We start from the raw sequence: 27,326 nt of genomic DNA, 5'->3' as shown, positions 1-27,326 counted from the left end.
AAGGTTCTTCCTCTGAGAGAAGGCACTAGACAATGATGTCCACTTCCACACTATGATCCACAGTTCTGGACGTCCTGGATACAGCAAGGGTGCACCAAGAGAAATAAAGAGTTCACTAGGAACAGAAATAAAATTATCTAAAGGTGTCACTAAAAACTTCTAGGAGTAACAAATAAATTCAATAAAGTTGCCAAATACAGTGTAGCAGTCTAATACCAGGAGTGTTGATCTATTCCACCAAGAAAAAAATTAAGTAATAAATGCTACTTACATGCTAACAAAACCTAATGATTAGAAGTAACTTTAAACAGCTAAAGAATGTACTTATCCAAACTACAAAATGCTGATAACAGAAGCCAATGCAGAGGGAGAGTACTCAAATCAAGGAAATCAGAAATGAAAAGGGAGACATAATGACAGACGCCAAGGAAATCCAAGAATCATTAGGGGTTACTTCAAAAGCCTATATGCCACAAAATTGGATAATCTAAATGAAATGGACAATTTTATGGACAGATTCCACTTATCAAAGTAGAATCAAGACCAGGTAAACAAATTAAATAATCCTATACCTCCTGCAGAAAGAGAAGCAGTCATCAAAAGTCTCCAAATCAAAAAAATCTCAGGGCTAGATGGTTTCAGGGAAGAATTCTATCACACCTTCAAAGATGGAACATTTCCAAACTCATTCTACGAGGCCACAGTCAACCTTGCTACCTAAACCACACAAAGATCCAACAAAGAAAGACAATTTCAGACCAATTTCTCTAATGAACACTGATGTAAAAATACTCAATAAAATGATAACAAACTGAATCCAAGAACACATCAAAGATATCATTCACCATGGCCAAGCAGGTTTCATCCCAAGCATGCAGGGGTTGTTCAATATATGGAAACCCATCAATATAATCCACCATATAAATAAACTGAAAGAAAAACACATGATCATCTTAGTTGCAGAAAAGCATTTGACAAAATCCAACACCCATTCATGCTAAAAGTCTTGGAGAGATAGGAGATAAAAGGCATGTACCTAACCACAGTGAAGGAAATACAGAGCAAGCCCACAGCCAACATCAAACTAAATGGAAGGAAACTTAAATTTATTCCACTGAAATCAGGGACACAACAAGGCTATCCACTCTCTCCTTATCTCTTCAATATAGTACCTTTATGTCCTAGCTAGAGCAATAAGACAACTAAAGTAGATCAAAGAGATACAAATTGGAAAGGAAGAAGTCAAATTATCACTATTTGCAGATGATTATGATAGCATACATAAGTGACACCAAAAATTCTACCATGGAACCCCTACAGCTGATAAGACCTACAGCAGAGTGGCTGGATGTAAAATTAACATTTAAAAAATCGGTGCCCTAGAAATGAGGAAAACAACATCCTTCACAATAGCCACAAAAACCAAAGAAGTATCTTGGTGTAATTCTAACCAAGCAAGTAAATGACTTGTATTTAAAAAAAAAACTCCAAGTCTCTGTAAAAAATAAATTGAAGAAGATATCATAAAATGGAAAGCTCTCCCATGCTCATGGATCAGTAGGATTAACATAGTAAAAATGGCCATCTAACCAAAAGCAATCTACAGATTCAGTGCAATTTCCATCAAAATGCCAGTACAATTCTTTACAGACCTTGGAGGAAAACTTCTCAACTTTATATGGGAAAATAAACCCTGAATACCTAAGACAATCCTATGCAATAAAAGATCTTCCAGAGGTATCTCCATCCCTGATCTCAAGCTGTACTGTAGAGCAACAGTAATGAAACCTCCATAGTGCTGGCGTAGAAACAGACAGGTGGATCAATGGAATCAAACTGAAGAGTCAGAAATAAACCCACATACTTGTTGATGCTTGATGTTTTCATAATTTTATCTTTTTTAGTTTTTATTAATTAACAATTTTTAATTTTAACATATACATTTATATTATTATACATATATACAATAAACTACATATAGCAAGAAGAACCATGACACAATCAAGAATTATATAAATGTTACATTCTTAGTGTTTTAGCTATTTGTATTTGACAGCCTTGAAGAAAACATCTTTCCTATCTTGGTGTGTCTAAAATTCTGAATGTAGATCAATCTCCATCACATCTTGTCATTATCAACTTAAACATCTATCTAGACCTAAAAACATCTTAACCCCTAAGCAATTAAGCTTCATTGTACAACTAAGCTACCTGGTCTTCAACTCCATCAGAGATCTGAGAAGAAATAAACTTGATTACCTGAGTATGCCTGAAGTGCAGGTTAGTAGCTTTCTAAATGAGAAGATGACAGAGACAGTTTGCTACCTGAATAGTCATACAAAACTCTATAATGTTGGAGCATCATCTTCAGCATTCTGGCCCAATATATCTGACAGACATATTTGTGAGGCAGGAGCTATTGAGGACTTGCTTAACCTGTCTTGGCAGAGTTTGGCAGTTGACTCTGCCTGCATCCAAGCTTGACCTTCTTTAGGCAGAATTCTGTCTGTGGTAGAAATAAGGACATTTTTTCCCAATGGATTGTTTGCCACATTTGAAGCCATCTGCATAAGAAGGTTCTTTGATGTTCAACATCCTGACACTTGATTTTGACAAAGAAGCCAAAACCATACAATGGAAAAAAGATAGCATCTTCAACACATGATGCTGGTATAACTGGGTATCTAGGTGTAGAAAAATGGAAATAGATCCTTATTCATCACCCTGCACAAAGTCCAAGTGGATTAAAAATCTCAGCATAAAACCAGACACACTAAATCTGTCAGAAGAAAAAATAGAGAAGAGCCTTGAGCTCATTGGCACAGGAGACAACTTCCTGAACAGAACTCCAACAGCCCAGGCTCTAATATCAACAACTAATAAATGGGACCTCATGAAGCGGAAAAGCTTCTGTAATGGAAAGGACATTGTCAACAGAACAAAACAACAGCCTACAGAATGGGAAACCCTACATCTGACATATATTCATATGACATATATTTATAACCAGATATTAGCCACATAATACAGGATAACCACACTATAATACACAGACCTAAAGAAGCCAAATAACAACGAGGACCCTAGGGACAATGCTTAATTCTTGTTCAGAAGGGCAAATACAATAGACACCAGAAGCAGTTGAAGAGAAGGAACAGGATGGGAGCCTGCCATAGATGTCCTCTGAAAGATTCCACCAGCAAGGGGTCAAAGCTGCTTAGACTCACAGCCAAACTTTGGGCAGAGGGCAGGGAGTCTTATGGAAGGGTTGGGGGATAGAAGGACCTGGAGGGGACAGGAGTTCCACAAGGAGACTAATTGAGCCAACAAATCCAGGTGGGGGAAGGGGGTGCTTCAGAGACTGACGCACCAACCAAGAACCATGCATGGTGAGGACCTAGACTGTGGAGAGCCACAGATAGCAGCACCCCCTGCTGCTTCCCCGGCACAATGCGCCCCCTTTTTGCGCATGCGCAGGGTGCCCCCCTTTTGCGCATGCGCAGTGCACCCTTTTTTGCGCATGCACAGTGTGCCCCCTTTTGCGCATGCGCAGTTAGTAAACCTTATGTGCATGCGCAGTGAGCAAGCCCCTTATGTGCATGCCTGAAGGCATGACGTGAGGCAGCGTGATTCGAACAAGGCATAGCGTGAGATGGCGTGATCCGAATGCACCAACCAGGAGTGACGACGTGGCAGTTTCTGATAGGACCAGGCACACTATAAAGGTTCTGTGGGAGCTTTTCCCGGGGTTACTCCAGGATCCTGAATAAAACTGCTGCAAGAAGAGTTCCCGGTGTTGGTGTCTTTCCTGCTGGACGAGAGCGGCATCGACACTAGACCCTCTTGCTCAGATGTAGTAGATAGGCAGCATAGTCTCTTTGTGGGTCTCATAATGTGGAGAGTAGGGGCTACTTCTGACATGGACTCTGGTGCCCACTCATAGATGACTTCCCCCTGGGGCAGCCTTGCCAGGCTACAGAGGAAGAGGATACAGACAGTCCAGATGAGACTTGATAGGCTGAGGTCAGATGTTAAGGGAGGAGGGCTTCCCCTTTCTGAGGACTAGGGGAGGAGGAGGATAATTAAGGAGGGAAGGTGGGACCAGGGCGATGAAGGAGGGGACTAATATCGGGATGTAAAGTGAACAAATTAAATAAATGAAATAATAAAAAATGTTTAATTAATTAAAAAAATAAAACAAAATCAAAATAAATCATACAAAAAAGAAAGAAAAAAGCCAATAAGAAGAATTCAATACAAAGACATCTTGTGGTCTTTGGTTAGAATAATTAATACTTTTGTTGAATATCCATATCAACCAAAGGAAGCTCCTACCCCCTACTGGCTCAGTGAGTCTCTATCAAATTACCACATTTGAAACTGTTTCCATAAGGAGGTTCTTTGATGCTCTGTGCAGCCCTGGCTGTCCTGGAGCTTGCTCTGTAGACCAAGCTGGCCTTGAACTCAGAGATCTGCTTGCCTCTTCCTCCCTGAGTGTGCGCATTAAAGGCATGAGCTAGCACCACCCAGCCATAGCTAACAGTTTATTTTAAAATTTATCTGTTTATTTATTCACTTTACATCCAGTTGTAGCCCCCTTTCCTCTCCTCCTAGTGCCACTGCCCCTCCCCTATTTCTCAGAAAAGGGAAGCCCCCCTACCAACCTACCCCAGTTAATCAAATCCCATCAGGACTGGGCTCATCTTCTTTCCCTACAGCCTGGCAAGGCAGTCCTGCCAGGGGAAAATGATTAAAAAGCAGCAATGGAGGCCATGTCAGAGACAGCCCCTCCTCCCCTTACTAGATGACCTACATGAAGCCTGAGCTGCCCGTCAGCTACATCTATGTAGAGGACCTAGGTCCAGTCCATGTATGGTCCTTGGTTGGTGCTTCATCTCCCGAAGACCCTCTGGGCCCTGGCTAGTTGGCTCTGTTTGTCCTCTTGTGGAGCTCTCACCACCTCTAGGTCCTTTTATCCCTCCTCAGGCTTTTCCACTAAACTCCTTATGCTCTGCTCAGTGTTTGTCAGAGCAGCAGCCCGCCATTAACAGCTGTGAGTCTCAGCATCTGTCTGAAACTGCTGCTGGGTAGACCTCTCAGCACAACTCTGCTAGGCCCCTGTCTGCAAGCACAGCAGAGAATTGTTAATAGTGTTAGGGGTTCGCTCTCTTCTATGGGGTGGGTCTTGAGTTGGGCCAGGCATTACTTGAACATTCCCTCAATTTCTGCTCTATCTGTTCTATGTTTAATTTTGGAGTGAGCTTTGGAGAGACGTTTCTGTGGGTGGGTTGCTGCTCTCCTCCCCCCACTAGAAGCCTTGTCTAGTTAAAGGGTGTCCTCTTCAATCTCCGTAACCTCTGTTACTAGGGGTCTCAGGTAGGAGAGGAAGTGCAGAAATAAGGATGGAGATCAGACCTAGGGAGAGCAGGGTCAGCAGGGCGTGAGGGAAAGGAGAAAGAGTTTGCAGCAAAAAGAGACCCTGTGGGCAGGGGGCATCTCTGTGACAAGCTGGAAACCAGGGTCAGGATGGGCTTCTGGGAGGATATAAGGGGGACTCTAGCACAGTTAACATTTTATACCTGTTAGAATGATCATTAATTAAAAGCCAATGCTGAGGAGAAAGCAGAGGGGATAAAAAGGAATTTCTGACACTGTTGGTTGGGATGTAAATTAGCACAGTAACTGTAGAAAGCACTATGGAGTTTCCTAAACAAATAAAAGCAGAGCTATCGTTTGATCTTGTAATCCAACATATACTGTGTATATATCCATAGCAACTGAAATTGATATGGTGAAAAATATTTGCACTCCCATGTTCATTATAGTGTTATTCACAGTAGCCAAAATATGAGGTCTCTCCAAATATTCACAGGTATACATACAGAGTGGTGTGTTTGCAAAACAGAATCCTGTTCAGACTCTGAAAAGAAGGGCACCTGCCATTTGCAACAACACGGAAGGGGCACCATGTTAGATGAAACAAGTAAGCTCAGGGAGATAAAACTGCAGGATCTCACCTAGACATAGAATCTGACAGAGTCAGGCTCATGGAACAGAAAGGACAGTGGCAGCTACCGGAGACCATGGAGAGAGCAAAGAATTAGGACATGTTGCTCAGGACAAAGTTTCAATGACATAAGAGGAGTGAGGTCTAGTGATCTGCTCCATTAGGAGGAACTGCAGTCAGTAATGCAGCCTCACAATCATTAAGCATCTTACCACAGTGAAGGGAAGTAATAAAGATTCTAATGCTCCTGCTGGAGCAATCCACGTGGCAGAAAGACAGTATACGATGCACCATAAACTGATATGATTGTGACTTGTGAATTTAAGGAATACTGAAATCATAGTATCTTGAGACTGAAAGTTTTCTTATGAGTGAGTGAAAGGATAAACCAAGGCAAAAGGACAAGGAAAAAGAAAGGACAACCGGGGATTTCAGACCACTCAGTAGTTTAGTAGAAAACAATTAAAGCATTAAAAAAAGACTTTTAAGATATGTTAAGAAAGGCCAAAGTAAATCACAATAACTAATAAGTAAAAATGAAATATATTTCATTTTAGATTAACACTGACCGAGAATGCCAAACCCCACTCCATTCTTCCTCCACAATTTGTGTAGTATAGAAAACAAGCTTTACAAAGCTTATCTAAAAGTAGGGTTCTCAGTTGCCATAACGACAAAGAATTCTGCTTCACCACACATCATCATTCTAAATTCCATTCTACTTCAAACAAAACCAAAGGGAAGCAAGAGCTCCTTTATTGTGTATCTCTGGCTTCAAGAAAACCCGAGAATACAGTCTGGCACTCCAGTCAGAAGCAGGAGCAAGGCTGCATGCATTTCTGTGCTGCTTGTTGCATACAGAAGTGAAAGCTAGAGGTGGTGAAGGGCACTGGGATCTCCCTGACAGGAGCCTCAGGCTCATTCCTTGCCCAAGGAAGGAAGAAACACTTCAGAGAAAACCCAGGTACCCAGGGATTCAAGAGAGTACTGTGGGACTTAATTGTTTCCCAATGTAAGAAGGTTCAAGAGCAAGCATCTAGGAGAGGACAAAGCTGCCAGGGTCACAGCTGCTGCCTTTCAACCTTGCCCTAGCAATTGCAAAGTGATCGCTCTTGTCCTAGACATCTGGGAAGGGGAGGGCAGAGGGCAAGGAAAGAAGAAAAGGGGAAAAAAGGGTATGAATTAGCTTAGAGTCCTCTTTTAAGCCAGGATATGATGACCTATCTTTACTGTCAACATCATGGGCTTGGAATCACCTAAAAGACACACTTCTGGGCTTGTCTGTGAGGACATTATAAAAGAATTGACTGAGAAACCCACCCTCAATATGGGTAAATCATCTCACAGGCTGGGTCCCAGATAAATAAACAGGAAAAAGGGGGAATGCAAGCTGAGCAGCAGCATTCATCTCTCTCTGCCTTCTGAGGACACATGTGACCTCCTGCCACCATGCCTTCCCACCATGATGGACTGCACCCTCAAACTGTAAGCCAAAATAAACCCTTTCCTCCTTGAGAATCTGCAAGCCTAACTCCTGTCAATAGCACCTAAATTATCCAATTTGCATCTCATTCCTGTGAACTGCATAAAATGTTCAGCACTTTCTATAACAAAAGAGTCTTTAACTAGATGACTCTTGATTTCCTAAATAAGATCAAGGTTCTAGGAAAAAGAAAGAATGTACAATGTGTGAACATGTAGCATTTTCCATGAGTTACAATCATAAAAAATAAATGGTTTTTCTCTAGTAAAGTGCTCTGTGTCATAACATCATAAGTAATATGACATACAATCTAAGTTGTACAATTACAAAGTTATATATATAATGTAGAATTGAAGTATACTTTATTATATTTAATTAATATTTAAAGAAATGCTAAAAAATGGTCTTTCAACTGTTTTCAGATACATAGACATAGATAGATATATAAAAACATAGAAATATACAGACATGTCAACAGATACAAATGCCACAAAGTAGGTCTTGAGAGAAGGCTCAGTGGTTGAAGTATTTTCCCTACAAGTATGAAGACCAGAGTTTTTATCCTCAGTCAAAAGCAAGGTAAATGTTGAGTGTATATGGTGCCCACCTGTGATTACAACTTTAGAATACAGAGACAAGGGATCCCGTAGGAATGTGGTCAACAAGACTGCCGCATTGGCAAGCTTCAGTCTGAGTGACAGAGCCTGCCTCAATTAATAAAGTGATAGAGACATTGAGGTTGGCTTCTGACATCAAACACACACACACACACACACACACACACACACACACACACACACGTACATGTATTCACGCCTGGGTAAATAGAGAATAAAAATAAAAGTTCTGAATGAAAATAATGAATTAACATTAATTGATTTCATCTGTATTTATCTATGAGTGATAATCATGTCCGTTTCTTTACTTGGGCTGGGGAACTTTGGGAATGCTGAACACATGCTCTACCACTGAGCTCCATCAGCCCCAATAATCACTATCTGATATGAGAAAGGCAGTATGTCTTTTTCATATATTAGTATGGGGAATGGCCAGTTTAAGAAGAAAGAAAGATAAAAAGTAGAAACATCTCAAGAAACAATTAACTATAAATTACTATCATGATTAGAGAATTTCTTAGTTTCTTTTTCTGCTGTGAGATAAAAGACACTAACAAAAGCAACTTAAGGGAGAAGGGCTTGTGATGATTTGAATGAGAACGGCCCCCATGGGCTCATGCTTACTCACCAGAAAGTGGAACTATCTGAAATGATTAGGAGGTGTGGCATTGTTAGAGAGGGTGTGTCTGAGGTGGGCTTTGAGGCTTCAAAAGCCAATGCCAAGTCAGCATTTCTTTCTGCCTTCCAAATAGGATGTAAAGCTCTTAGCACTATGCCTGTCTGCATCCACAGGCATAATGATCATAGACTAATCTTCTGAAACTGTAAGCAAGTCCACAATTAAATGCTTTCTTTCATAGGCCTTTCCTTAGTCATGGTTTCTTTTCACAGCAACAGAACTGTATTTATCAAGACCAGTTTACCAAGGCACAGTCTACCATGATGTGAAAGGCAAAGCAGTGGACGCCTGAAGCAGCTGGTTGCATTGTTTAACAAGCAGGAAACAAAGCAGGATGTGTGCATGCTAGTGTTGAGCTCATCCCTCCAGCTTTTACAGCTCAGCATCCCTTAAGGAATAGTGCCATCCATAGTAGACAGCTCTTCCCAGCTCAGTTAATGTAACCAAGATGATCCTTCACAGGCTTGCTCATAGGCCTATATTCAAGGTGATCCTTGGTTCCATCAAGCTGACAACACTGATCATAACAAAGAGTTTGCATAAATTAAACAAATGGAGAGCACAATATAATATTAATGGATTAAGTATTCAACCCACTAGTCAACAGAACTGGTTTTCTGTAAAATTTTAATCATAGCTCTAAAATTAACAGCATGTATCTATCGAATTATTGTTAGAAATAAATAAATAAATAAATAAATAAATAAATAAAAAGGACTAGACTATAAAGCAAGATATTTATCAGAGAACAAAAGACTAGAAAAGTGGGGAAGGCAAAAGACCCTGGGGCCACAAGTTGCCTGAAATCCATAAGGCAGTTTTGCAGGATTAAGACTTTCATGAATGGCATACATAGAGCTATCTCTTTCACTTATTAGTTTTATTAAAGATAAACATAACTCATTACTGTTTTTATTCAAGTAACTATTCTATTTCCATAATTAAGGTATATAATTCTATAATTCCCAATAACTGATACTGATAAACAAGAAGAAAAGTTCCTCAAAGTGAAAGAAACAGTAGAAAGTAAATCTTTTACAGTTTGTTTTTACTTTCATTCATGGGCCTCGTTTTGAAAACAGAGAGCCTTTTCCTAAGCCAAAAACTTTCATTTTGTAGATTGTAATGCCATTTCTGCTATCTCTATCAGCCTCTAAGTAGAAAGAGATGCCCTGCACTCTTCTGGCTTATACTAAACGGTTTTGCAGAAAACTTAAAGCTCATAAAAGAAAAACAGAAAAGGGAAGGAGGCAAAGAAGAGCAGCAAACCCAGCTCTCCACACAATAAGTATGCTGCTTGATTCCCTTGTAGAATTTAATCTACACCAGCCACACACTTTTTAAATAACTGATAATCTTGAATAGGAGACTTCTTATCTATCACGCCTTGCCATATATATTTTAACATTTTCTTTAACATTTATGCAAGTCTCCCCTATAAGAATCACTTGATTGATGTGTGAAAAACCCTAGTCATAAGAATTCCATCACACATGGAATCCCTTAGTTCTTATATAAATGGGGTTTTCTTATCTTAGAAATCTGATTGTACTTGGCAAACTGTGTGTAATAGAAACCATTCCTTCAACAAGAGACAACCAAAACAACATCCTGCTTGTGTCATCGCTATTAGTATTCAAAAGTGTGAATTAGCCCCACCCAGCAACCGAGGCTTGGCAAGAGCTGCTCATGAAAACAGATCATGGAGACAGGGAATGTGAAAAGTAAAGAGATTCCAGAAGCATGTGCTATTTAGGGCCTGTGTAAGCTCACTTAGCTCAGAGACATGGTAAGCAGAAGGTAAGAGCACATGGACTCTAAAGGTAAAGATGAGGCAGCCAGGTGCTCTGGCAGCGTTGGTGGAGGTGAATCTGGACCCTGGCATAGCACAGACCAGAGACTGCCTGAGGAGTGATCCAAAAGAAAGGGTATTTCCAAAATCAAATCTCCAAACGCTATATCTCAGCTCTAACTACTCACATTTGATGGCCACCTCATTTTATGTGAGGGTAAGGTTCTTAAAGTAATGGTTCCACAGTTTTACCCCTCTGTGAATTCTCTGACTGAGCTGAGGCTTGACAAGATATGTCAATGGATTCAATAGTGGCCTGGTCATTATGGGGGTAAGCCAAGTGCAGTCTGGTCCAGTCCACAAAAGGCAACTCATACTGTTACTATTAATCTGGCCAAGAACCCCACTGCTGGAAAGTTCAGAGGCCCTAAAGGTGAAGCCGATTACTATTATATTCTAACTATGTATGTCTACAGCCACAGATTGGTGCAGCTCTCATCCTCATCAGAGAAGCATCTTTGTTTAGTGGGCTGCGGTTAATAAAGAGACTCACAACTGGTCAAAATTCAAAGAAGTGTTGGTGGATGGCTCACCAATACATGGAACATCTCTATCACACACCCTGTCCAAAAAGCTCAGGCAACACTGCAGAATGAGAATGGGAAGCCTGCACACGCCATAAGCCAGGGAGGACTGCGCAAAACGGTCTTCTGACATGACAGGGCTGCTGTGTAAACGAACGCTCAGCAGCTGTGGCTGCCAACACAAGATAAACCAGTCAACATTCAGCGCGGAAGTAGACATGAGTCCCAATCTCTAGCCCCAACCTAGTGACAATTGGTGCTGCCAGGGAAGGAAGAATCAGTTTTCTTTATGAGTGTGGTCTCTGATAGCTGAGAAGGAGGATAGAGGAGGAGGAGGAGGAGGAGGAGATGAGGGAAAAATAATAATGAAGTTGGGAGGGTGACATAAAGGGGAGGATCCAGAAAGGCAGGAGGGTAGGAATGGGGGGGGGGGGGGAGATGAATACAATAAAATACAGTGTATAAAATTTATAGTTGTATTTACTCTCAAAATATAAAAACGTTATAACAAAATAATAACATGCACACACATACAAGTAACATGTAGATGGAACAGGTTGTTTTTGTATACTATTATAGATATATATTTCTAAATATGTGTGCATGCACACGCGCGCGCGCGCACACACACACACACACACACCCCTCACACACACACACACACATACACACACGTAACAACAACTAATGATAGAAAGAGGCCATGAGTCTCAAAGAAGGTAAGTAGGGTTTTATGAAAGGATTTGGAGGGAGGAAATGGAAGGAAAAAACAAAGCTTTCAGTTCTGCTGTTTTACTAAGGTGGTATTACCTTGTTACCCAAACTAGATAAGGACACATGCGCACACACACACATATGCACAGACACACATTCCAAAAAAATTATACATAACACTGCAAAATTTTTCAATACGATACTTGCAAACAAAATTCAATTATCATGTTAAAAAGATCATCCACAGGAATCAAGTTCAATTTAATCATAAAGATGGTTCAACATATATAAATTAGTCACATAAGAGGACTCAAAAAAATCACATGATCAGCTCAATGGTTTCCAAAAACTTTCACACATCTTTTCATAATGAAAGTTCTGAAGAAATTAATAATATGTATCTCATGATAATAAGGGGCATATAAAACAAACCAATAGGTAATATTATAACAAACAGGTAAAAAGCAAAGCATTTCTGATGAAATCAGGAATGAAACAGTGGTGTCCACTTTCTCCACTGTTATTCAACACAATGCTAAAAGTCTTGAGCAATAAGACAGCAAGGAAGAAGTTCCTCTATCCCTTCACACAATATGCTCCTACACAGAGACCATAAAGATGCACCAGAAAAGTTTCACACTGATAAACACTTTCAGCAAAGCAGTGGGATCCAACATGAACAAATAAAAAGCAGTAACATTCCATCTCCCCCTAATGAGCTTGCCAAGATAGAAGCTAGGAAAACAATCTCGTATCATCTTAAAAAATAAATAAAATACTGAGGAGCAGTAAATCTAACCAAAGAAGCGAAAGACATCTACAATGAAAAATTTAAAACAGTGAGGAAAGGAATCGAAGAAGACATGAGAAAGACCTCACATTCTCATGAATGTACAGAATATCATGAAAATACCTATATTTCCACACATTCTACAGATTCAATACAATCTGCATCAAAATTCCAAAGAGACTGTTATTTCTGTTGTTGTTGAATTGCAGCCTAAGGCCATGGTGATCTGATAAGATACAAGGTATTATTTCAATCCTCTTATATCTGTTGAGGCCTGCTTTGTGAGTGGGGTGTCCGCTGGATGGGGAGACCTGGTGGCACTCAGGGGAAGGATAGCAGGCTACCAAGAAGAGACTTGATACCCTATGAGCATAAACAGATGGAGGATATCCCCCTCAGGAACAGACATAGGGGAGGGGAGTAAGGGGAAAATGGGAGGGAGGGAAGAATGGGAGGATACAAGGGATAGGATAACCATTGAGATGTAACAAGAATAAATTAATAAAAAATTTTTAAAAATTCCAAAGAGATTATTCAATGAGAAAAACAAGCCCTAAAATCTTTATGGAAGCACAGAGATGGCAAGAGCAATGCTTGCATGCTCCACCATGTCTAATCCCAAGTAATGACACTGAGCAACAGAAACACACAGGATAGAGGACCCTAAAACAAACACCTCCAGCAAGCTAATTTTTGACAAGTATACAAAAAACTATACCTTACAAAGAAGACAACCTTGTCAAGAAATAATACTGGGAAAACTGGATGTCCACAAGCAGAAGAAATATAAAATTAGATTTCCTAGTTTTTTTTTTTAAAGATGTTGTAAGATTGTTTTTCTGGCTTCCTTCTTGGCAAACTTCACTAGCTCTCATCCCATACAAAAATCAATTAAATGGATCGAACCTTAATGTAAGACCTGCAACTCCGGAACTGTTAAGAGGGAAACATAGCAAGAAACACAAGATATAGGCACTGGGCAAGGACATGATGAAGAAGATGCCAACAGAGCAGGAAGTAAACCTCAAAGCTGAAGCCAAGGGAAGAAATAGCCAAGAGAACGGAGGGCATCTTTGCTAGTTTGTATCTGACAGAGAGTATTATGTAGATTATTTAAAGAGTTACTATATGGCCCAGTCTGGACATATACCCAAAGGACTCTGAGGCATATACCAAAGAACTACCTGCACATCCATGGTTAGTGCAACAATGTCTACAATAGCCAAGTCACAGAACAAGCCTCAGTGCATGTCAACAGAAAGATGAAGAAAGAGCTGTGGTATACAAAATGGAGCTGTGACCAACCATAAAGAAAGGTTTCCTGGAGAATGGGTACAGTTGGACATTGTCATATAAGTGAAAGAGGTCAGAACAGCAACACAAATATATTTGTTTCATTTCTAGATCTTTGACTTTAGATACAGACATAAACTCGTGTGTGTGTGTGTGTGTGTGTGTGTGTGTGTGTGTGTGCGCACGCGCACTGTGCACACACTTGTAGTGTACTGACATCAAAATTTAAAGAAATTTATCCAGGGGAATAAAGGAGACCAGCAGAGGATGAAGTGGGGAGAAAGGGAGAATACGTGAGTGAACAGAGCCGAAGTATACCATGAAAGTACATGGTCACTGTGACACACTCAATGTGTGTCCATAAAAACATTTAATAAGTAAAAAGTAGTAAAAGAGACACGTGATACCTGCAGGAAAATGATAAATGGGGACTTCTGCCTTAATCTTAAGGCATAACGAAATGATTTTTTCTTTTACTTTCTACCCACATGTCACATTACACTCGTCCACAGTGGTGGTCTCTCTTCTTTCATCCCCAACTTTACCTATTCGTGTCTCTCCTCTTTTATTTCTCCTTAGTCACCTTCAGTCAATTTGATAATATTTCTAAGCACTCCCTGGGATGGACCGATTTTCCTGTTTCTCTGCATCTAATAATTCACTGTGTGCGCTCCTCTCTATTTTTCCTTCTGCTTCCATGGACACATGCTTGCTTTGCTTTTAGAATGTTCTTAGAATGAAGTTGAGGGTGAAGTTAAGCATTTCCTCTTTGGACATAGATGTTTCAAGATACAAATTTTTCTTTATTCACTGCTTTATCTGAATTAAATGAATTTTGATATGTCATATTTTTTGCTTTAAATTAGCTCAAAACATTTTCCTGTTTTCTTTGTTTCATTGTCCTTGACCATGAATTATTTTTAAAGTCTGTTCTTTAATTTTCAAATACTTGAGTGTTTCCCAGATTTGTCATTTATCTGTAATATATTATAATGTTACTCAAAAATATACTTAGCATAATTTTAATCCTCTTAAAATTATTGGGACTGGTCTTGTGGCCAAGCAAATCATCTGTCCTGGAGAATGTTCCATGAGTGCCTGCAGTCACCACCCAAGTCTCTACTTCACCCGAGTGGCACAATCAAAACCAGTGCAGCACAATAGAAAACTTTCCAGATTATATGAAAATGAAATTTTCCCAAAGAAGATGAGACAGAACCTCTGCTCTGAAATAAAATTCAGCTGATCTATAAGATGAAAAGAAGCCTCCACATCATCCAAGGTATCCCAACAGAACTCGGTGATTAGCGAGCACTCTGTATAGACATTTCTGTTTTTATATTCTTTCATCCACAGGCTTTGAGGCATCCATTTGTTAAGAACTATCAATAACCCAATCCTTTTGATTGTTCAGCAAACTTCCATATTGTTTATTTGCTCTTGTCAATCCTTTCATTTGTTTAGTAGCATTTGAATGACTGAAGTTTGGGACATTTATGAAGAAAGTTGCTGTCAATATTATGCATAAGTTCTTGACCACACCTGTTTTTATTTCTCTTCGTTAAATACATAGAATAAATGCATACAATATGTTTAGATATTTAATTAACTGACAATCTTCTAAAATGGAAACACCATTTTACATGTCTTCTAACACCTTATAAGAGCTCCAACCATACCACATCTTCCTGAACTTTTGATATTGGCTGCTCATCTTTATCATTTTAGCCACTCTACCTAAATGGTGACATCCTGTTTTTGCTTTGGTTTGCATCTCATTAGTGAGATGTTCAGCATCTTTTCATGTGCTTACTGGTCTATCGTACTTCTTCTTTGTACTCAATGCTTCTACTCAATGCTTTGCCTATTTTCGGTTGGGCTATTTGTCTTTTTATTGTGTTTTATTGATGCCCATATTTTAGACAGATTCTTTGAAATATATAAATTGAAATATTTTCTCATTCTCCAGCTTTTCTTTTTGTTGATATTTATTGGAGTCTTTCATAGAGCAAAACCCTTTAATTTTGGTAAAGTCAATGTGGGAGTTTAAATTCAAATTAAATTTCTAGTTTTATTGCATTGTGGTAAACAATGTGTCTTTTTTGATAGGTCAAGTTTTAGAAATAAAATGAAATTTTGTGCATGGTCTACTGAATTTCATAACTGATTTACAAGAGTAAAATTTTAATGTGTTGTCTCTACATGATAAAAGTAGAAAATTATTCTGGTTCATGCTCCCCAGTCTAATAGACAGAGAAAAATGTGAAAGTACCTGATGACCGTGGTCTCTCTGCATCCCTAACATCTTTCCAGACATGTGATCCAAGCAGTCCTGCCTTTGACACACAAACATATGCCCTTCAGTCTAGTTTACAGACCTGTATTAATGCTAAGTTGTATGATTCTTTATTACAGTCATCCTTTATTTCCCCTGAAAATTAGTGACATTTTCATAATCCTTTTAACAAAATTTTGGTTAATTGTATTTTAGTCATGTCTTTTAAATTAGAATATTTGTGGATTTAAGTCTATTAACTACTACTCATTAAACAGAAAAAGTTAGCCTACTGCTGTTTACAACTACAAGAGTGTACTTGTCTATAGAAGGGACATTGCATTGTGCTCTGCTCCCACTCTTTGGCATTATTCCCTCTCAGGTTTTGCAATTATCTTCTCAAGATATTCCTGAAAATGTGCATCTTGATAATTAATGGTTTAGTGCCTATTTTGTTGAAATAATAAATAGCCTTAAGCCAGTATCCATACTTCAACAAAGCATGGTGCACAGGAACTTCCACACACAGTCTGTTGGTTGTGCCAGCAGGCTACATGCTACCCCACGACTATAGGCCATGGGTAAACAGCGGAGCCACAGTGAGTCATAGCAGCTCCCCCTCAGCCAATCCCAGGCTGAAGGTGCCATGTTAAGGCAAGTCACAAAGTGGCAAAGCGTACCTAGCAGGAAACAGCCATTTGTCACTCCTGTCTCTTTGGACATAAAAGCAACTAACCACATTATGAGACTGGGTGCTGTGGATTCTGAACCATTTTTATTCCACCATGGTTCCTGGTTCTATAGACTTTAAAAAACAAAACAAGATCAAGTAAACTTTCAAAGCTTAACTAGTCTCAATTGGCTTTTGTTTGTTTGTCTGTTTTATCCCCATCTACTTAAAAATTTAAAACATTAACAGCCAATAAAAACATTATGAATGTCAACAATAAGAAATTATGAAGTCGTCACGGATGCATACTGGCAGAGTCCTTGATTCTTGCTAGCTCTGCACAAGAGCAGAGAGAAACAGCAGGCGTTCGCTCTCCAGTCTTGATCTTCAGACGCACGTTACAGGCAGGCCATCAAGCTAGCTTTGAGCCGTGCTAGCAGAGGCCTTAGGCAAAAAGAAGCTTCAGTGGTCAACACTCTGACAAAGGTTATCGTCAATAGAAGGTGCTGAAGCTAACGTGTCTTAAATGCTTACGTTTTGATGTATCTCTTTATGTTTACTCCTCCACTGACAGAAGAATATACTGTAGAAGGGAGCAACAGAGAGTAGCCTGTTTTTCCCTTTCCGTTTTGCCTGCTGTTTGTTTTTGCTTTGTTTTTTTATGTTTTGAGTTTTAAATTTTTTTATTTTTACATATGCATGTATAAATGATAAGGTTATTTATTGTTTTATTTTAGCATTATGAAATTCAACAATTAGTATCCTGATCTTATATTTTTCACAGGTCTTACTGTTATTTTCTGTTGTAAAATTAGGAAAAAGTGTGTTCAGGTGTGGATAAATGTATACGTCTGTGTTTCCTATCAATAGGCATTATGGTGTTCTTACTGATACAACAGCCAATGTTTATAACTGGAAATATTTATCTCTAACTAGTATCTACTGAACAAATGTATCTCTAAGTCACCACTCTTACTTAATGAGTATTTGCACAAAATGTTAATCAAGTTACTCATCTCCTAACGTATTTTCATTAGGTGCTGGATAGGTAGATTTCTCTTTCTTCATTAAAAGTTACTTGGTAAAGCAAAAAAAAAATATTATGAAAGAAAGAGAACATAGTTTTAACAGGTTTTAATTTAACATAACATTGGATGTGTGCACGATGGGCGGGTGTGCATGGAGGTCAGAAGATGACTGCGCTGTGCTTCTCTCCTTCCACCTTTCCATGGGTTCTAGGAATGAAACTCATGTCTTCAGGCTTGAATGGAGTGACAATTATGGAATTTTGGTTTCTTTAAAAAACACAGAAATATTAAAAAATATGTTTTCAATTTAATCCCAGGTGTGGCAATTTGGGGCTACTTTAGACTGTGTGCAGCATCTGACTGCAATTTGCCTCTTGCTCTAGCAGCGGCATGGCTTTGGCTGCTGCAAATACGTTTCTGTGATTGTGTGATGTTTGGAATTCTGGGGGCTTTTCAGAGAGTATGTAAATGTGTCTAGAAATCACAGAGATTCAATTGCACCTGCCTCCAGAGTTCTATGTTTAAAGCTATGTGCCCCTATATACTGCTTCTGATTTCAACATTACTTTAAGCTATGTCCCCTGGCTGTTGGAATTTTGTGAGTCTCACATATTAGTGACAACAGGTCTTACGTATTTTGCTCTTATCACTCTCCATCAGTCTCTTCCTCTCTCCACTGCTATGCTGATGCCCAAACTCACCATCTCCATCAGGCTAGCCAGTGTTGGACCAGTAAGCTATTTCTCCCAGCCCTATGAACCTATCTATTAATCTTCATAATAGAGATCTCATTTTAATTTGTTAATGGGAGGATAGTATGTGCTCATGTCTGTTTGTATTGTGTGCACATGTGGGGAAGTGTGCATATGGGTGCACATGCAAGTAGAGATGAGACGATGATATCAGGTATCTTTCTCAGTCACTTCTCACCTAAAATGTTTTATCTTATTATTGTATGTATGTTGATGCCTTACCTGCATTTATGTCTACACCCCTCATCTACAGTGTCCTCAGAGGCCAGTAAAGGCTGTTGGATTTTTCTGGAATTGGAATTACAGCTGATTGTGAGCTGCTTTGTGGGATCTGGAAACTGAACCCATGTCCTCTGAAGAGCAGTCACTGCTCTTAGTGGCTGAGCCATCTCTCAAGCCCCACCTCCACTTCAGTTTCTTAAAGAGTCTCTCACTGAGTCTAGAGCTCACCAATTCAACTAGCTTGGCCGGCCAGAAACCTCCAGAGATTTGCTGTTTCTGCCTCCTCCCCATGCCTAGTCCCTGTGCTAGAACTACAGAAGTGTATGAGCCTGCATGGCTTCTGCTTGGTTGACAGGCGTCCAGACGCAGGGCCTCATGATTGTGTGGCAAGTACTTCACAGACTGAGTCATTTCCAAGCTGATATTTTATAACATATAAAATACAAATTATTTTTATAATAAAAATGTTCACAATAAAAATGAAACTTCTTTTTTATAATAAGATTTTTAACATCATTTTATTCATTTCTACTGTGATGCTCTCTGCCTCCTCTTGTGTGTGATGGAATGCCTATGTGTGGGAAGCTTGGAATTCATCTCTAGATAAATGTCTTCATGTACTGTTTCTTAAAAAAAAAAAAAAGAAGTGTGTGTGTGTGTGTGTGTGCGCGCGTGCGCACACACGAATGCATGTGAATACACTTCTGTTATCTTGTGAGTGAAAAACTCCTTGGTTATTGATTAAATTAAATTGTATTTTTCTGTTCTCCAACTGTGAAACATTACTCTATTATCTTTCTAACTCATTTACTAGTATCATAATGCCTAGACAGTTATAGAATATTTATTTTATTGTTGAGGTTCAATTATTTCCCATGATATATGCAGGTTTCATTACAATTTTTTATATGTAGCCTCTATAAAGGTACTATTTTATCCTTGAGGTTCAATTCCTTTCCATAAAATATCCAAGTTTTATTACAATACTTTTTTATATGTGGCCCCTATAAAGGTGTTATTTTTCTTGAACTTTCTCAGATTTCTACCATAGGTCATTGTCACAGTTGCATTTTTGCATTGTGAGTGCTGAATGAAGAAGCCGTTCACTGGTTCTATAGTGTTCGCTGAGATTCCATTATTTGATGGGCTTTGTCTTCTTAATCCCACATGAAATCTGTGACCTTGTTAGCAATACATTATCAGCTCTAACTAAGTGCACTTGTTGACCATAACAGCTTTTCTCAAAAAGTTGTACAATCGGCCTAGACAATGTCAAACACCTAATATTTAGCCTAAAACTCTTGGCAATGTGTAAATATACTCTGGCCTGGAGTTTTCTTTTTTTGATTTTTCTCTATTACTTTCATTTTACCCCTCAGAGAGCTTTCTGTCAGCTCCATGAAATATCTTAAACAGATATACATCCTAGAGCCCAATGGAACAGGAACTGAAATCCACATCTAAAAACAGGGAGGGAAGCCTCTGCTGCACAGCACAGCATCCCCAAATAAACCCAGCTTCTGTGAAAGGCGTCTGAAGATGAGTGTGGGTCTTACCTGCTCTTTCATCTCAGCATACACCTTCTCAGAGTTCGCTTCCACCTGCCGCTTGAACTCCTCCAGAGCAGCATCTGCCTGCTGGGCCTGCAACCGCTGAACTTCAGTCACTCGGCTGAGCTGCTCCTCCTTCTCCCTACAGAGTTCATAAAGCTTCAGAGTTATGTAAGAAAAGAATGACGAAGGGGTTGAAGGGAGGAGAGGGAAAGGGCAAAATGGTGTAATAATATTTAATTTCAACATTTTTAAAAATTATTTTTATAAATTAAAAAAGAACTAGGTTTTAGTAAAAAGATACTAATTAGCTTTCTTGAACAAAATTCAGATTGTATTTTCTGATATCCTATGAAACTTCTCTTTCAAAAACTGACAATTGAGCTATCTATCTAGAAGGAAAGAGCAAAAATACATACTATGAACTTCTATAAGGACATAACTATATTCATAGATTCCCCTAATAACAAACTGTATAACATATAACACTATGTGTCTCCATCTATTGATGATTAGTTAAAACGTGGCATAGCTATACAATGAAGTATTATTCAGACTTAAAAATTAGCAACATTTGTATATATACTATAACATGGATATATATGTATATATACACATATATTTTCAATATTAAGGCAAGGAAAAGAAGTCAGTCTTGAAAAAATTCACATGTGATCCCATTTATGTAAAAAGTTGAGAACTGAAAAAGCTCTATATTCAGAAAATTTCTTGTTGCAGGAAACTAAGAGAATGTGGAACAAGGTATTGGATATGTGGGTTCCTTTTGAGTAATGAGTATTATATGGAATCAAATTGCAGTAAACCCTCTTTTAAAATCTATCAAATTATGCTCTTGAAAAAAGTGAGTATAGCCAGGTGCAGTGGCCCATTCCTGTAATCCTACAACTCAGGGAGGCAGAGGCAGGTGGATCGCTGTGAGTTCAAGACCAGCCTGGTCTACAAAGTGAGTCCAGAACAGCTAAGGCTACACAAAGAAACCCTTTCTTGAAAAACCAAGTATCGAAAACAAAACAAAACCAAGTGATTATAATAGTGTGTGGATTCTACTGCAGTTTTAAAATGAATGACATCAGACTGAAAGGCACATGCATATCATCAGTTGCCCTGCATATGGTCAAGGCAGCACAACCATTCAGTGGCCTACAGCTGCTTTACTAGTTCATTTGCTTAGAACTCACAGCCATCCCGTCTGCTCACACATCATACTGAAACCATGCAATCAGAAAGGTGTCACAAAACAATAGAACTCTTCACATGTTGACAAGAAGAAACAAAAGAAGCCACTATTTTAAAAATGTGTTCAAGTTCTCAAGTTCTGACTAGGTTCTATGTATTGAGCAAAATGTGTATCTAATTTTTCATTTATCTTCACAGTGAGCCTGGGTGAGAGTTATTATATCCTTTCTTTTATAGAACAGAAAACGGATGCTTTGACTCATTCCCGAGGAGATCCTCCTGTGGGACCAAGGCAGGTCTCCATAGCTGGAAGTGGGTTTCAGAGATGCCGCTGGTGGCTGTCTCACTGAGCTGCTTTCCTGATCATTAGGCTCATCTTCCCACTGGGTAAGTTTTCATACACACACACACACACACACACACACACCACTGCCTATTACTAACTGTAACAATGACTAATGCTAAGAGAAAGAGCAATTTAATTCATGCGAATCGGTAGGTGAATTATCATAATGGGAGGAAAGACCTTCCAAAACCATTACGTTAAACAGACCTATAACCCCTAAGGAAATAGAAGCAGTCATTAAAAGTCTTTCAACCAAAAAAAGCCCAGGGCCAGATGGTTTAGCACAGAATTCTACTACACTTTTAAGGAAGACTTAATACAAATACACTTCAAATTATTCCACAAAATATGAACAGAACAAACATTGACAAAATTTATCTTATGAGGCAACAGTCACTCTGACACCTAAACCACACAAGGACTTGACAAAGAAAGAAAATTTCACACCAATTTTCCTCATGAACATTGATGTAAAAATAACAAAATACTCACAAACTGAATCCAAGAGCACATCAAAAAGATCATCCACCATGATCTGGTGGACTTCATCCCAGAGGTGCAGGGATGGTTCAATATACAAAAATCTATTAATGTAGTACATCATATAAAAAGGATGAAATTTTAAAAAATAATCATCTCTTAGATGCTGAAAAATCCTTTGATAAAATCCAACACCCCTTCATAATAAAAGTCTTGGAGAGCTCAGAAGTACAAGTACATACCTAGACATAAAAAGGTAATATACAGCAAGCCAATAGCCAACATCATATTTGATGGAGAGAAACATAAAGCAATTCCACTAAAATCAGGGACAAGGATGCCCGTTCTTTCTATATCTCTTCAATATAGTTCTTCAAGTCCTACCTAGAGCAATAAGACAATTAAAGGAGACCAAGGGGGATACAAATTGGAAAGAAAAAAGTCAAACTATTGTTATTTGTAGATAATGTGATAGTATACTCAGTGACCCCAAAAATTCTACCAGGGAACTCCTACAACTGATAAACACCTTCAGGGAAGTGCCTCGTTACAAAATTAACTCCAACACAATCAGTAGCCCTCCTATATACACAAAATTTGTGGGCTGAGAAAAAAATTAGTGAAACAGTATACTTGACAATAGCCACAAATAATTGGTGTAACACTAACCAAGCAAGTGAAACTCAAGTCTCTGAAGAAACAAACAGGAAACATTAGAAGATGCAAAGATTTCCTATGCTCATGGATCGATAGGATTAATATAGTAAAAATGGCCATCTTACCAAGAGCAATCTACATATTCAAAGCAATTCCCATCAAAATTCCAACACAATTCTTCACAGACCTTGAGCAATCCTCAAAATAATATGGGAAAACCTCAGGATATCTCTAACAATCCTGGACAACAGAGAAACTTCTTGAGGTATCACCATCCCTAATTTAAAGCTGTACTACAGAGCAATAGTAATAAAAACTGCATGGTACTAGCATAAAAACAGACAGGTTGATCAATGGAATCAAATTGAAGACCCACACACCTCAAATTCAAGTGGATCAAAGACCTCAACATAAAACAAGACACACTGAACCTGATTGAAGAACAAAGAAACAGACTTGAACTCATTGGCACAGAAGACAACTTCCTGAACTGAACAGCAACAGCTCAGGCACTAAGATCAACAATCAACAGATGGGACCTCATAAAACTGAAAAGCTTCTGTAAGGCAAAGTATACCACCAAAAGGACAAAACATCAGCCTATAGAAAGGAAAAGGTTCTTTACCAACCCTACATCTAACAGAGGGCTGATATGGAAAATATATTTTTAAAAACCCCTTAAGAAAAATCAAATAATTAAAAAATTAAATAATAGGGCTGGAGAGATGGCTCAGAGGTTAAGAGCACTGACTGCTTTTCTAGAGGTCCTGAGTTCAATTCCCAGCAACCACATTGTAGCTTACAATCATCTTTAACACGATCTGGTGCCCCCTTCTGGCGTGAGGATATACATGTAGGCAGAGCACTGTATATATAATAAATAAATCCTTTTTTAAAAAAATCAAATAACCCAATTTAAAAATGGGGTACAGATCTAAAGAGAGAATTCTCGATAAAGGACTCTCTAATGGCCAAGAAAAACTTAAAGAAATGTTCAACATGCTCAGCAATCAGGGAAATATAAATCAAAATGACTCTGAGACTCCATCTTATACAATCACAATAGCTAAGACCCAAGACTGCAGCAACAGCTCATGTTGGTGAGGGTGTAGAACAAGGAGACCAGTCCTCCATTGCTGGTGGGGCTGCAAACTTGTACAACCACTTTGGAAATCAATCTGGCACTTTCTCAGAAAATTGGGAATAGATCTAATATAAGACCCAGCTATACCACTCCTGGGCATATACTCAAAGGATGCTCCAGCTTACCACAAGGACATTTGCTCAACTGTGTTCATAGCATCTTTATTCGTAACGGCCAGAAACTAGAAACAACCTAGATATCCCTCAACCAAAGGATGGATAAAGAAACTGTGGTACATTTATACAATGGAGTATTATTCAGTTATTGAACACAATGATATCATGAAATTTGCAGGCAACATGGGTGGAACTAGAAAAAAAAATCATCCTGAGTGAGGGAACTCAGACCCAGAAAGACAAACGTAATATGTAATCAATTTTAAGTGGCTATTAGCTGTAAAGTAAAGGATAACCATGCTATAATCCACAGACCCACAGAAGCTAAGTAACAAGGAGGCGAATGAGGAGGGGAAGTAGAACAGACACTGTGGATGGGGCTGGGGGACACTATGGGGGAAGGGATAGGAATAGGAAAAGGGGGGATCAGGTTAGTGACAGTGGAGGGAAAGAGTACTAGGAGAGGCAGCTGGCATGTGGGGTAGAGGGACATCTCTGGGATGAGCTAGAAACCTGGGGCAATGGAAACCCCCAGCAATCTATGAGGGTGACCTTAGCTAAGACTCCTAGTAATGGGGGAGACAGAACCTGCACTGGCCATCTCCTGTAACCAGGCAAGACTTCCAACAGAGGGACTGGGATGCCAATCCAGCCACATAACCTTCTACCTACAATTTGTCCTACCTATAGGCTGTGCAATGTTAAAGATGATCAGAAATTGAGGGAATGGCCAACCAATGACTGGTCCAGCTTGAGACCCAAACCATGAGAGGGCACCCACCCTGACACTGTTAATGATATTTAGCTGTATTTATATAAGGAGCCTAGCATCCCTGTCATCAGAACAGCTTCAGCCAGCAACTGATGGAAACATGCAGAGACCCACAGCCAAACATTAGGCAGAGCATGGGGAATCCTACAGAAGAGGGGGACGAAGGACACCTCAAAAGAAACATACAAATTCAACCTAAGCCCATAGGGGTTCATAGAACTGCCAACCAGAGAGCATACATGGGACTGATCTAGGCCCTCTGCACACATGTGGCAGTTGTACATCTTGGTCTTCATGTGGAACTCCTAAACAGTAGGAGCAGGAGCTGTTTCTGACTCTGTTGCCTGCCTTTGGGACCCTTTCCCCTACTGGGCTCCCTCCTCTATCTACCCTCAATAGGAGAAGATACACCTAGTCCTACTGCAACTTGATATGCCAAGGATATTTGATACCCATGGGATGCCTCCCTTTTCTGAAGAGAAGGAAGGAGGAGTGGATGGGAAGAGGGGAAGTATGGGGGAAGGACTAGAAAAAGAAGGGGGAATGGAAATTGTAGTTAGGATGTAAATTTAATTAATAATTAATTAACTAATTACTTAATACAACCTAAAGTTGAAATAAGCATTTGGAAAATTATTTTCATTTGTTTGTAATAATTCACATGAGGTATTTAAACTCTTTAAATTTAATAAGACATCTTTTTTTCACAGTTTGTCTTCTTCCTACCAAGGTCAGTTCCCTTTGCTACTAGGTTCAGCATATAAAATCATAAACTTCATCCATCACTTAAAGTGTTCAAATAAACTTTCTGCACTAAAGCATTTTCTGAATTCACCATTTCTATTTTGATTGACAACTAGCATTTTAAAAATACACAATAGCCAGCATAAGGGACTAGAGCGGAGGCTCAGTTGTTGAGCGTGCACAGTACTCTTGCGAGAGAGCTGGGTTCAACTCTCTGAACATTGTCACATGGCTCATAACTGCCTGATCTCCAGCTCCACAAGGATCCAACCCACCTGGCCTCCGTGGGCACCTGTATTCATGTCTACATACCAACACACAGACACACACAAGTAAAAATTTAAAGTAAGTTTTAAAAAACAGCAAGCATGGGAGATGTTACAATCCTGGCTAGTTTCCAGGCCCTTCACACAGGCTACTCTAATCACATAATATAAAGCTAATTGTCAAAGAACACCTTAGCCAACGCAACTCAGTGTTTTTGCACAGGATGGCACATACACTCATCTCCACGCATTTACAAGTTTTATATTTTAGTGTAAATTGCCTTTATCTTAATTTAAATAAAATGGATCATTTTAATGAGCCTGTTAAACTTATACAAGGTACTGAAACAAAAGGAAAACTTTAAGCCCTTAAAGTCAAAGGTGTGTTCCTTGAGGTCATAGAATGCTGTCTCTTTGAACCGTGACCCCAAATAGTACAACATACAAGAGGCAAAACAGAGAAAAAAATGACTTTCAAGATTACTTTTGCAGCAGACTTGTGAAGCTGAGGATTAAGACATCACTCAAATGCCTTAGAGCTGGACTTCCATGAAGATAAAAAGGTGGAAAGAAAATTTGCTTTTTAGCTCTGATTTATTTATGAAATTTTCCTCATCCAAGTACATAAAGGATAAAGAAAAAAGAAGCTGCATTCTTACCCAGCCGCAACTCAGCTCAGATTAAAGGATGCTCTGAAGTGCATGATTATTTCAAAAAGGGCAATAAAATGCAGGAGACTAATGGACTACAATTTGGGATTTCTTGAGCTTTACAAGCTAACGTTTATATGTACAGGCCAACCCTAATTTGAAAATCTTCTCTTGGCACATTTCTGTAGCAGCACTTTTGATAACGATGGCCTCGGTCCAACACATGTTTATAAGGCTTCACATTACAGTATACTTCACTTGCTGCCAGCTTGGCATCCCGACTGGAAACTCCAAGAAAAACAAAACAAAACAAAAAACTTCAAACAAGCCTGGAAAACAGCTCAAAGTCTCCATTTCTTTCCATCTGGGCTTGGAGCATAAGCTTTTCAAGAGGCAATCTCACCTATCTTCTTGACTACCAATCAGAACCTAAATTAATTAGACCAAGTAAGACAAAAAATGTCATACCATTCACTTAGCATGATAAAAACAGACTGC

General features: G+C 39.1%; 1 protein-coding gene and 1 long non-coding RNA gene across 4 annotated transcripts in view; one reads left to right on the top strand and one right to left on the bottom strand.

The window, feature by feature from the left end:
* The window catches only part of CEP112 (centrosomal protein 112), a 391,861-nt gene that overhangs the window by 235,172 nt on the left and 129,363 nt on the right, over window positions 1-27,326 (bottom strand). For all 3 annotated transcript variants that reach the window (XM_084751376.1, XM_084751377.1, XM_084751378.1), the window contains one exon: window positions 20,463-20,598. In XM_084751376.1, the coding sequence (XP_084607502.1) occupies window positions 20,463-20,598 (136 nt within the window). The remainder of the gene's footprint in view (window positions 1-20,462; window positions 20,599-27,326) is intronic.
* LOC311580134 overlaps window positions 6,752-27,326 on the top strand; it is a 28,314-nt gene continuing 7,739 nt past the window's right edge. Inside the window, exons 1-2 of the long non-coding RNA XR_014773379.1 lie at window positions 6,752-6,971; window positions 21,891-22,040. This is a non-coding gene — a long non-coding RNA (uncharacterized lncRNA). The remainder of the gene's footprint in view (window positions 6,972-21,890; window positions 22,041-27,326) is intronic.

This window comes from Acomys minous (assembly GCF_964271855.1).
Source record: "Acomys minous genome assembly, chromosome: 12".
NCBI classification, from domain to species: domain Eukaryota; kingdom Metazoa; phylum Chordata; class Mammalia; order Rodentia; family Muridae; genus Acomys; species Acomys minous.
The sequence above is the reverse complement of the archived record's forward strand: the minus strand, read 5'-3'. Positions and strand labels throughout refer to the sequence as shown.